Source organism: Macaca fascicularis, chromosome 16 (genome assembly GCF_037993035.2).
Source record: "Macaca fascicularis isolate 582-1 chromosome 16, T2T-MFA8v1.1".
NCBI lineage: Eukaryota > Metazoa > Chordata > Mammalia > Primates > Cercopithecidae > Macaca > Macaca fascicularis.
Window position 1 is genome coordinate 4,104,409 of NC_088390.1, and position 13,065 is coordinate 4,117,473.

General features: G+C 44.8%; 1 protein-coding gene across 8 annotated transcripts in view; it reads right to left on the minus strand.

Annotated features, from left to right (window-relative positions):
* ZZEF1 (zinc finger ZZ-type and EF-hand domain containing 1) overlaps nt 1-13,065 on the minus strand; it is a 140,767-nt gene that overhangs the window by 48,419 nt on the left and 79,283 nt on the right. For all 8 annotated transcript variants that reach the window (XR_012425143.1, XM_074018267.1, XM_074018266.1 and 5 more), the window contains 6 exons: nt 11,908-12,072; nt 8,361-8,480; nt 7,182-7,343; nt 5,392-5,521; nt 3,234-3,372; nt 817-982 (listed from right to left, as the gene is read on the minus strand). Coding sequence is in view for 7 of the 8 variants with exons in the window: in XM_074018267.1 (XP_073874368.1) it covers nt 817-982; nt 3,234-3,372; nt 5,392-5,521; nt 7,182-7,343; nt 8,361-8,480; nt 11,908-12,072 (882 nt within the window). In the remaining variant the exon portion in view is untranslated. The remainder of the gene's footprint in view (nt 1-816; nt 983-3,233; nt 3,373-5,391; nt 5,522-7,181; nt 7,344-8,360; nt 8,481-11,907; nt 12,073-13,065) is intronic.

A 13,065-nucleotide genomic window follows, 5' to 3' on the forward strand; every position in this document is an offset into this window, starting at 1 on the left:
GTTTATTGTGATTTTGGAAGGTGTGGTAATAGCATTCTGGTAATGTGAAAAAAACCCATAATTTTTAAAAGGGGGTATAAAGTATGTAGGAAGGAAATAATTTAAGGCCTGGAATTTGCTTTATTTATTTATTTATTTATTTAATTTGAGATGGAGTCTCGCTCTGTCGCCCAGGCTGGAGTGCAGTGGCGCAATTTCAGCTCACTGCAACCTCTGCCTCCCAGGTTCAAGCGTTTCTCATGCCTCAGCCTCCCAAGTAGCTGGGATTACAGGTGCCCGACACCATACCCAGCTAATTTTTGCATTTTTAGTAAAAACGGTGTTTCTCCATGTTGGGCAGGCTGATCTCGAACTCCTGACCTCAAGTGATGTGTCCGCCTTGGCCTTTCAAAGTGAAGGGATTACAGGTGCCCGCCACCACACCCAGCTAATTTTTGTATTTTTAGTAGAGATGGGGTTTCTCCATGTTGGGCAGGCTGATCTCAAACTCCTGACCTCAAGCGATGTGCCCACCTCAGCCTCTCAAAGTGCTGGGATTACAGGTGTAAGCCACCACGCCCGGTCCTGGAATTGGCTTTAAAATACTTTAACATAGAAAAAAAAAAAAAAGGAATAAACTAAGCACACATTACAAAATCTTCCTAACTGCTGAATCTGGGTAATGGGTACATGAAGGTTCAGTGTGTTAGTCTCTTTACTTTTGGTTATCTTTAAATTTTTAATTAAAAAGTTTTTTTATAAAAAGAAAGAAGTCCCTTTTCAAGTGAAGGAACTTGTAAAGAAAAGGCTTCGTGGTGACGGTCATTTGAGACATACCCGTAGGAGTATTTCTTTGCTGCATAGCATCCATAGCAAAGATCAAAGTCATCGCAAACATTGCAATTCATCCTCCGGCCTATGATCAAACCCTGGCAGTGGTCACAGGTGAACTCCATGTTGACCATTTCATGGTCATCTCCATGGCCCTCAGGCTTCACCCCACCTGGGGAGAAACAAAGCAGCGTGAGCGGATAAGGCAGAGGGCTCCTAGACCGGCTAGTTTCCAAACCCAAACCAATCGCAGCGCCAGGGCTGCTCCCAAGTGACTGCTCAGGGATACAGGGCCCACACACATTCTCTGGAGACACGGTGCTCTGCCTGGGTGGCTCGAGGCATATGAGTGAGATTCTTGGCACAGAATTTCTTGGCAATGGTACAGTGAGATCAAATATATTATCAGGACTGCTGTTTGGTGGAAACAAGTCTAATTGTTAATTTGTGAGCTGTCTCCTATGACCCCTCCACTAACAAAGAGCAAGCCTCTCTTGATGTATTCCTGTTAACAAGCACTGGGGACTGGTCAGGATATTTGGTCTTCTTTTTTCACTCCAGAATCACAGATGAAAACAGACTTCCTAAATAAATAAATAAAGGGCCAGGCATTGTGGCTCACACTTGTAATCCCAGCACTTTGGGAGGCTGAGGCAGGCAGATCACTTGAGTCTAAGAGTTCAAGACCAGCCTGTGCAATATGGTAAAACCTCGTCTCCACTAAAAATACAAAAACTAGCCACATGTGGTGGTAGGCAACTGTACTCCCAGCTACTTGGGAGGCTGAAGCAGGAACATCACTTGAACCCAGGAGGCGGAAGTTGCAGTGAGCTGAGATGGCGCCACTGCACTCTAGCCTGAGTGACAGAGTGAGACCTTGTCTCGAAGAAGAAAAAAAAAAAAACAAAACCCAGACCCAGACCCAGTGCGTGAGAGAATAACAGTCATGAAAGAGATGGACGGCACTGGTCTTCTCACACTAAGGCCCTTGGGCCCTTCTCACTCTAAACTCTGTCATGGACCCTGCAGAATGCTCCTCGCGCCTGGCCCACTTCTGTTCATTCCCACCGCCACAAACCCAGTCCAGGCTCCCATGCCCATGTGAATACTGTGACTGATTTCCTAAAGGAGACTCTTAATACAGATAGAACCACCTTCCTCTAGCATAGCTCTTATCATGTTATTAATAATACCGACTTCAAAAACCTTCCCCTAGGCCAGGTGCGGTGGCTCACGCCTGTAATCCCAGCACTTTAGGAAGCCAAGGTGGGCGGATCATGAAGTCAGGAGATCGAGACCATCCTGGCTAACACGGTGAAACCCCATCTCCCCTAAAAAATACAAACAAATTAGCCGGGCTTGGTGGTGGGCGCCTGTAGTCCCAGCTACTCGGGAGGCTGAGGCAGGAGAATGGCGTAAACCCGGAAGGTGGAGCTTGCAGTGAGCTGAGATCTCACCACCGCACTCCAGCCTGGGTGACAGAAGGAGACTCCGTCTCAAAACAAAAACAAAAACAAACAAACAAAAACACCTTCCCTGCTGTCTCTAGACTATTCAAACTCCTTAGCCTAGTATCTTGGGGTCCCACAATCAGGGCCTACCTGTCTTAATCCAACACTTAGTTGGGCAAACACTTCAGCATGTCCATCTAAACTCACTACAGACACTCCTGTCCCAGGGTTTGCCATGTCCTTGATGGTGACACCATCCCCAACGTTTCCTACACATCATCCAGTTCTAACTTTCTTCAAAGACCAATTCTCATTCCACCTCCTTCACAAGCCTTCCCTGCAGCAATGCTGCTGCTGCTTCTAAACTTCTCTAGAAACAATCTGTACCCTCATTTATAACTCAGCACACACATTCTTGTACTGGAACAGACGTTCTGTGGATCTGTCCAGTCTTCCTGCTGGACTGTAGATGGTTCCAAGGCAAGGGCTGTGTCTTTTACCGCTGGGCCATGCACAAAAAGGCCACTCAGGTGTGCACTACTGTGGATCTGTTTTACCTCAGCACCTATAAGTCAAGTGTATGAGAGGATTTTTGAAGCTTGCTTGTGTGTGTGTGTGTGTGTGTGTGTGTGTGTGTGTGTGTGTGTGTATTTTGCTACATGTAAACACTGCATGATTCAGAAGCAAACACTATTTCCTGAAAACTCCATTGAACATACATACATTGGTCCCACGTGTTTATTAAGTGGCTACACCCAGCATGATAGAAGAAGGAAGGACGACAGATATTAGGGCTGTGGAGCTTTTCATCTAGTTGAGGAGATAAGGCTCATGTTCACCAGGAAGTCAGAGAAAACACCACTGGGCAGTATTTTTATTTAGTACACTGAGAGTTTTTAAAAATGACAAGATCATAGAAATTAGAAATGACTATTACCTTTGGATACGGCATACTCAGTTCATGAAATTTACCTAGGAAGCAAGTTTTGCAGAGATCCATGTCGCTGCACTGCAGACACCGGTATCGATGCCAGGGGGCAATCTCATCACACCCATCACAAGAGATGTCCACATTCAACAGGTCACAGTAGCGAGCAATAAACATGTGCATCTGTAAGGCCAAACAAATACAATTAACTGATAGATTTTCTAAAGTGGCCACAATTCACTCATCAATTCCTCCATTCAATAGGTACTGAAGATGTTCCAGGCATTGTACTGGGTGCTAGGATTTGATGATGAATAAGCTCCTCAGTGTCTAGCTGGGAATTCTGTCAAGGAGGTGATGACCATTTCGTATGACCAGTGCTTTCACAGGAAAATTCAGGAGGCTTAGGGAACAGAGGACTATGGCTACCAATGGGTTTTCTGAAGGAGGTAATTCCTCAGCTGAGACCCGAAGGACAAACAGGTACTAGCTGGGTGGGGATAAGGGAGGTGGATATGTCAGGCAGGAATAGCAAATCTGAGAGCGAAAAGGGGACCAGAGATGGGTTTATGAACTTGGTACGACTCAGTGTGTAGAATACAGTACAGAGGGGAATAGTCAGACGAAGAGAGAAAGGTTGAACCACAAAGCGTCTTTCAATGTTAGTCTCAGGAGTTACAGACTGTTTTTAAATAGAAGAGTAATGTGACCAGACTGGAGTGCTCTAATGGTTCTTCTGGAAGCTGAGGAAAGAATGGATCAAAGGAGGCAAGCCTGGATTTAGGGAGACTGACCATGACCAAAGCGTGAAAGGAACCCCATGGCACATCATAAGGGCTGGGACTGAGTAGTAAGCGGGATGGTGAAAGGTGCGTAGATCTGAGGTGTTGAGGCAGAAGGCAGAAACCTTGGTGACTGACTGGATATGGGGATCAGTAAAAGGGAAGAAAGTTTCTGGCTTGAGTACTTGATTGGACAATGGTAGTGTTCACAGATACTACAAAAGGAGTACTGTCCCTGGCACTTAGAGGCACACTTTCTGCAGGGATAGTCTGGGTACTGTTTCATGAGCAAACAAATTGCTTTACTGGAAAGTACTTGGACTACAGTATCGTTTCTCTTTAGGGCCTGGAAATGATCAAAATCAGTTAAGTCACCATACAGTAGACCAGAGCAAATGTGCCAAGTCACCTTAGAACTACAGAATGACTCCCAAAAGGTATTAACATATGAGAGAGAAAAAGCCACAACGGCCCACTTGGCAAGCTCCATCCAAGCACCACCATGGTGCTATGTGAACAAAGTGGCTGGCACATAGTAGGCACTCGATACTTAGAAAATGAATGAATCTGAGGCAGCAGATGCTTGGCACATGTGGTAGTGATGGATGTCACACCTGACGTGGAGATAGACAGAGTGGGCTATCTGAGCCTGTGCCTTCGCACATCTGAATCATGCAGCTCTGATGCCCTCTCCATATATATGGCTGCTCCCATGCTCACCAGGCAGCCTTCTGATGGAAATGTGGCCTCCCACGCTGCTTGTCTACAGGAGGAGAATGTGCTGCCCCAAGGACACTAGAGCTCAGGCCCTCCAGCAATTCTACTTCTCACTGTAAATTAGTAAATTGGCACCTCATATTGTACATCAGCTTTAAGAGTCAATTTTCCAATGAGTCTAGTTCTATGGCAGGCAGCCACTCTGGGTGTGGTCAAATCAGCATTTACAGCCCCTCAGGTTAAAGGTTAAACACCAGACGCTAGGGCAGTGGTTCCCCGTTTTGGCACCAGGAACCAGTTTTGTGGAAGACAATTTCTGCACAGGACCGGGTGAGGGATGGTTTCGGGATGAGACTGTTCCACCTCAGATCATCAGGCATTAGATTCTCAAAAGGAGCGCACAAACTAGATCCCTCGTGTACAAACTAGATCCCTCGCATGCGCAGTTTATTGTGGGCTCGTGCTCCCGTGAAAATCCAATGCCACAGCTGATCTGCCAGGAGGCGGAGCTCAGCCTCCCTCGCTTGCCCGACGCTCACAGCCTGCATTCAGCTGCATTCAGCGGTTGGGGACCCCTTTGCTAGGGTATTGAATGCCACCTGCAGCCCTCGCAGGCAAGAGCCTGCCAGCACCCCCCCAGGCAAACTCTCCTCTCCAAACTCCTAGCAAATCACTTCAGAGTACTCTAGTTGAGAGGTCTTACTTTCCTCTGCTTCTCTGGATCTTCCTGGGCTATTTTTTCATACCAGGCCTCAAACATGCCATCCTGACACTCATCCATCCATTCTGAATTCTGCTTGGCATCAGCAAGCTCATCTTCTTCACTCCACTGGCTGAAAGAACATAAAGAGAGAAAAGCAAGCCTCTCCCAATCACCAAGGAAAGTACTGGTTAGCAGACTCTGTATCTATGGGTCTATAATATTGGGCATTTTTCGGCTTCTGGGAGGGAAAGGTCAACGGCTTTTCAAAGCCCCTGGATTTGTCAAATATCTGGCAGATACATGCCAGGAAAGGAGGAGAAACCCTTTCCAGAGCAGACTACAAGGGATGAGAAATGAAGAGTTTGAAGGCTGTGCCACACGGCATAATTCCACTGGACAGTCATTTATGGTGAACCTACTATGTGCCAGGCACTAGGGCCAAATAAAGTTAGGTGTTTTTTTGTTGTTGTTGTTGTTTTAAAGTCTGATTTAGACACGCTCAGCATATCCTGGTGGAATCAGTATGAGAAGGGAATCAGGAGACACCGTGACTTCAGCTCTACCACCAGCTACTGTGAGACCTTGACAAGTGACTCAGCTCTGGTCCTCAGTTTCCCCATTTCAGATGCGATCAGGTGCATTCAGAGTGGCATAGCCATAGACAGTTTCCTCACTTCAAATAAACAGCTTCAGGGAGATAATCTTATAAGCTCCTTTTGGATGCAAAATTATAAATTTCCATAATTTTGGTTTACAGCTTGTTTTAACAACCAGAACTTTAAACAGAAAGAGATTTGCTTGACAGCAAATACAAAATATTTACCAAGCTATAAATACACATTCGTTCATTCATGCATTCCAACAAAATGGTTTTAGGCCTATGCTCAAGCTTTGGGCTAGGTGCTATGAGCGCTTGCTGTAAAGGGCGTGCTTCCTTCCCTGAGGACCGTGGCATACAGGGAGACGAAACGAGAAACCGCAAGCAGGCCCACAGCCAAGAACCACAAGCTGATGCCCCCCAGTGCTGTCCCCCGTCTCTGCCATCGGAGCTGTAACAGTGAGGCAACGGCTGAGGTTCATGAACTAAAGAGACAGCTCTAATTCTGTCCCCTTTTCCCTCGGAACAGCTCTCCTGAGAAAGTGGAAACTGTCCCAGAGTTGACTCATTCACTTACTTTCTCCCAGTTTTCTCCTCTTAGCGCATTCCCTCTCCCATTCTCTTTCTTTTCTACACATGAACGGCTGCAAATAGGGAAGTGAACTTGAGTAGAGTGGAGAGATACTGGTCAAATTGAAGGAAAAAAAAAATCTTCATACACGATGTTTTTCTAACTTAGGTCCTTACAATGTGCAAGAAGTTAAGAGTGGCTAACATCACACATACATGTAACAAAAATTATGGAAAAGGATTTCCCAATTCAACAAGCTATACTAAGATCACCAAAATGCAGAGGATTCTCGGCCTCGGAGCTCACGAGACCACCACCACCAATGTACACAGCTCTACTGCACGTCAGATGCTGTTCTAAACGCAGAAATATATAACTCAGGTATTCATCACAGCAAGCCTCGGAGGCAGCACCATTGATATCTCCAGCTCTGAAGATGAGGAAAGTGAGGCACAGAGGGATTATATGACTTGTGCAAGGCCACTCGGCTAGGATGTGGCAAAGCCAGGAAATGACACAGACAGTCTAGCTCTGGAGTCTGTGCTCTTAACGACCCCCACTATGATCCTTGTGTTTCATAACCTACATTAGAAACGGCAGAGTGCAGGACCATGCTCTTACCTGATCACACTGTCGTGGACACTTATATTTTCCTGTGACATTTTCATGAGGAGATCTGGTAACTGAATATCAACAAAGAAGGCGAGATCACTGGGTTCCCAGCCCATATCCAAAAGATGAAGCAGGGCTGTTTGAACACAGGATAAGGCAGGCAGCAAGGACCTAAAGGGGCCATGAAAGTGACCATTAGCAGAGCTGCCCATTACCAACTGAGGCAACAGAAGCAATTCAAGTAGATGACCTGGTTTGCAATTGAAAGCAGAAGGGAACTTCACATTGCTGGTTTGGGTTCCTTTCAAATTCCTCATACTCCACACAAACATTCTTCACAGCTTAAGCAAAAGAACTCTGAGAGCTGTAAGGTAAGGTTTCCACCCTGCAGGACCACCATAGCAGTGTCTTATGGTAAAGAACTGAGAAGTAAAAATTAGCTCCTGATAAACTGCAAGATCAGGGCCAGTTCCAAATTAGCCAAGGTGATGCGGTTTAGATTTACAGAAGAATCCTTTTATTTAAGGCTTACGTCTAAATCATTCGCTAAGAGGACTGGGAAACGGCGTGATACTCCAGTTTTCAAACTGCACATAATACATAATAGACTGGCTGGGCGTGGTGGATCACGCCTGTTAATTCCAGCACTTTGGGAGGCCGAGGCAGGCAGATTGCTTGAGCCCAGGAGCTCAAAGCCAGCCTGAGCAACGTGGCAAAATCCCATTTCTACAAAACATAAAGAAAATTAGCCGGGCATGGTGGCATGTGCCTGTAGTCCCAACTACTCAGGAAGCTGAGGTGGGTGGATCGATTGGGCCTGGGAGGTCCAGGCTGCAGCGAGCCACGACTGAGTCACCGCACTCTAGCCTGGGCGACAGCATGAAGCCCTGTCTCAAAACAAACCAAAAACCCCTAATGTACCAAAACAGAAAATAATAGGCTATAAATTCTTAGAAAAACCCAGACTCATCCCTTAAAAAGCAAATATACATACCAGACAGAAAAAGGACTGGAAGAAAATATATGAATAAGTCAACATTAGTGATTAGCTCTCTAGGTGATAACATTAGAGGTTATTTTTATTTTGTTCTTTGTGCTTTTTGGTATTTTTGACACTGAACATATGTTTCCTTTATAATCAGAAAACAATACATTTTTTTCTCTAGAAGTGATAAAGTTATCCAGTACCTGTCATTTAGGCTACTAAATCCTTTAACTGCTTTGACCAAAAACAGAACAAGTTGATAGTAAGCGTCTCGAATTTCTTTGTGTAGGTCAGCACCACAGCCTTCCAAGTGTCCAAAATAACTAGAAACAGAGGAAATCACTGATTCACTTAATTGCCAGAACATCCTTTTCTTAATAATAATCATGATTTATTACATGAAAAAGAGCAAGTGGCAGTAAGCTGAACAAAATGGCACAGGCACTGAAGTAAATACACATATAATACCTACAGAAGGCAAAGCACAGAGCAGCGAGTGAATCCATTTGACTGGGCCGAGTCACCCAGAAGCATGGAGATGAGATTATTTATCTTCTCTGTGAATATAAACCCGCCCCTCCCACCACTACCTGGATGCCAGATACTGTGTTAAGTATTTTTCACAAATTACCTCATTGGATCCTCTCCACACAATCATGCTCACCCCTCCGCTTCCCTTCATGGGTGACTCTGGCACCAACCTCACTGTCTTTTCTACCATGATCCTGGCCATCTTGGTGACTTCAGCATCCATAAAAATGATGTCTCCATTCTTTTTTCCCTCAATTCTCTGCCATCTTCATCTCCAGTGATCTTCTCTTCCACGCCCTTAGCCATCCCAGTTTGATGGTCATTTCCTGGACCTTGCTATCACATGCTGACACCATCTCTGATACACTGACGCCAGAGCACCCTACTCTGACCCCAGATTTCCTGCTCACCCAGGTAGGACTCCAACAGCAGCCCTTTCTTCAATACCAACGGGTGGCAGCCCACGATGCTGCCTCATGTTCACCATCTACTACTCCCGCCATGCTTTCTCTCTGCTCCCTTCTCAGCTTAGATTCCATGGCCCCTAATCATACCTTAGCAAACACCAACTCCCGTGTCCCTTCCTTCCTCCATGTACCTGCCTGAGAAATCTTATACCTATATCAAAACAGCTGAATATCGTGGAGGAAACACCACACAACCAAGCTGACTAGTATGACTTTAAATTTGCAACTGTAACAATCAAATAAGCACTCAAAATTGTCAGGCAATTCAGTAGACTGGCTTTCTCAATTTTCATTCTATCTAAAGCCTTCCCATAGGCCGGGCATGGTAGCTCACGCCTGTAATCCCATCACTTCGGGAGGCTGTGTCAGGAGGATCAGTTGAGGTCAGGAGTTCGAGACCAGCCTGGCTGTAACAGGGGGAAGGCCAGTGTCTAGTAAAAATACAAAAATCAGCTGGGCATGGTGGCACACACGAGGCCAAGGCACGAGGATCACTTGAACCTGGGAGGCAGAGGCCGCAGTGAGCCAAGACGGTGCCACTGCACTACAGCCTGGGCAACATAGCAAGACTCTTGTCTCAAAACACAAAACAAACAAACAAAAAAAAAACGAAAAAAACCCAACTCCCTACCCCCACCAAAAAACCCTTCCTGCTTCTCCTTATGCCACTGCTACCTCCTCCTCATCCTTCCATTCTTTCCAATGACTATCCTTACATTTTTTTAGAAGAGAAACTTAGGTATCTTGATAAAGAAAAGTAACAATCACATAGGAATTCCCTTACCTTTGCACCACCAAATATCTACCAGCCAACTTGTGAACACTGTGTGTCCTGACTCCCCCGCTACTACAGACAGAGCCTCCCTGGTTCAATCAAAGGCCAATCTCTCAACTTATGCAACTGCTACTGCAAATTATCCCCTCTCTTCCTGCATTAAGCTTTCCTTATCACTGACTCATTCCCACCAACATACAGAAGTCCTCTTACATCTCTTTAAAACCCTCAGTTGAGCTCACATCACCTTCCAAAAACTTCCCCATTTCTCTGCTCCCTTTGAGGCCAAATTTCTTAAACTAAATGTCTGTAGTCTCTCTCTCCATTTTATCACCCTCATTGTCCCTGGCCTTTTGGCCAATGGCTCCAGTTAGACTGCTGCCAAATCCAGTGTGTTTTTATCTCTTTTGAACTCTCGCATCAGCATTTGACACAACTGATCATTCTTATCTTTTTTTTTTTTCCAGAAAGGGCACTCACCTGACATTCTTCTCTCTTCAGATGCATTCTTCTCTTGACTTTTGGGACAACAGCATCCCTTGGTTTTTTATCTACCTGACTGGCCACTGCTTCTTGATCTCCTTAGCTGACACTCCTTCCTCTGCTTGACTTCTAAGTAAAAAAGTGCCCCTAAGGCTCAGGCCTAGGCCCCTTCTTGTCTATCTTTGCACTCTTTCTAGGAGGTCTTATGGCTTTAAATGCCATCTACATGTCAACTGCATCCAAATTCTATCCCTAGTCCTGACTTCTTTCTTTAACTTTAGACTCTGACCTCTGTTTTCTCAATATCTTTACTTGATGTCTTTACAAAAAAGCATTTCCAGCTTAACATGGCCAAAACAAAACCTCTGATTTTCACCCCAATCTGCTTCTTCCATACTCTTTCCCTCAGTAAAATGCATCACCAGTTACTCACTCCCAAATCCTAGGAATTTCCCATGATTCCTTTCCTTCATTTACCCTCTCCATCTTACCCGTCCATAAGTCCTGACAATTCTACCTCTAAAATATATTCTGAATCTTATCCTTTTCTCCCCATCTCCAGTACTACTCTGTGGTCAAACCACCATCATCTCTTGCCTGGACTACTGCCACAGACTCCTAACTGCTTTTCTTATTTCCACTCCTTGTCACACAGTAGCCACGGGCACCTTTTGTAAATGTAAAACAAAGTGTCATCCTCCTGGGCTTAAAAATCTCCAGTGGTTTCCCAACTATAACTCGGTATAAAATTGAAATACTTCATGGTGATAAGGGTCCTGCCTTTCTGACCTTATCCCATCTCATTTTCCCCGTCACTCAGCCACAATCGTTTTCTCTCTGTTCCTTGAACTAACTCCCCACTCTGGAGCCTTTGCACTGTTCCTTCTGCCTTCAAGGCTCTTCCCTCTGATCTTAGCTGGTCATTCACCTCTTGGCTTTCATCTCCTCAGCCTGCCTTCCCTGACCATCCAAACTAGGTCACTGTATTAATCACCACATAACAATATCACTATCTGGTATTTCTTCATTTATTTATTTTTTATTGTCTCTCTCTCAATACAAAATCTGCCTTGTCCACTGCTGCATAACTAACACCCAGAAGACATTCTAGCACACTAGACACTCGAAAGATATTTATTAAGATAATCTTAAGAACCACCTTTTGAGGTACTCAGATTAACATCATTTCTGTAAGCCTTATATTTAGCTCACAGCTTCCAGGAGCCAAATGATGCATGAGTACATGAGGAATGCAATTCTCACCATCTGGTAAAGTAAAGCCGATCAACTCACCAGGAGGAATAAACATGTTCCTGGCCATTACATATTAAAAGGATATAACCCATCTTTCCTTGGAATGAGAGAATAAATTAACCAAAAGTGTACATTTGTATCCTACATAGAAATGACGCAGTTATTAATTCAAGAAGACAATCAGGATTTATTTACAATGATCTTTGCTGCTTTCCTTGTGGACCTGTCCTTTGTACTTACTTGGTAAAATCTTTCTGGCAGGTCAGAAGCTCCAACAGGAAAAGTATGAAAGGTGGATGGAAGCAGTGGGGCTGCCCAAGGGATTCTGCACAGTACTGAGTTATCCTCAGGACGTCCAGGATGCTCTGGGCCTGGGCTTTCCTCAGGGAAAGGACCTTCACAACACTGGAGACACAACGCAAGTTAGGAACACCCAGAAAACTCTTGAGCTGGGGCAGAAGGAAAACATCCCCGCCAAAGCCCTGATGCCATATATCAAAGAGGAAATAGTACTGTGAGGTAGTAGAAACACCATGTAGGAGGAGTACCAATACCTCTTTACTATTTTTAAGTCATCACTCAGCAGCACTACAAATCAGTTCATGCGAACTGTCCAGAAGTCCGACAACCCATTATTTAACTTAATTAATTAAAAAGGAACACTGATATTTTCACTTTCCACAGAGACAAAGCCTTAATCCTTAGGACAGGAAATTCCTCACTAACTTAAACATGCAATACTTCCAGAGATGTAGGCCTACGAACAAATACTTTTGTTGGAAAATATCAAATCCTGGCTGGGTGTGGTGGCTCATGCCTGTAACCCTCTGATGCAGAAAGATTCCTTGAGCCCAGGTATTCGAGGCCAGCCTGGGTAACATAGAGAGGCCATGTCTCTCTCCAAATTTCTCCCTGGGTTAAAATAAGACAAATTTATAAGTGGCAGCTACCCAAAAAATGCTTCCTTTAAAAATTCTAATGGTATATTCTTGAGATATACTTTATAAACAGTATAATGTATAAATCTTACATGAAAAAATATCTTTTTTTAAATTTTTTATTTGAGACAGTCTTGCTCTATCACCCAGGCTGGAGTTAAGTGGCATAATCTTGGCTTACTGTAGCCTCAACCTACCTGGCTCAAGTGATCCTCCTGCCTCAGCTTTCCAGGTAGCTGGGACTATGGGCATGTGCCACCACACTCAGGTAATTTTTTTTTTTTTTTTTTTGAGACAGAGTCTTGCTCTGTCACCCAGGCTGGAGTACAGTGGTGTGATCTTGGCTCACTGCAACCTCCGCCTTCCAAGTTCGAGCAATTCTGCTGCCTCAGCCTCCCAAGTAGCTGGGATTACAGGCGTCCACCACTACGCCCAGCTAATTTTTGTCTTTTTAGTAGAG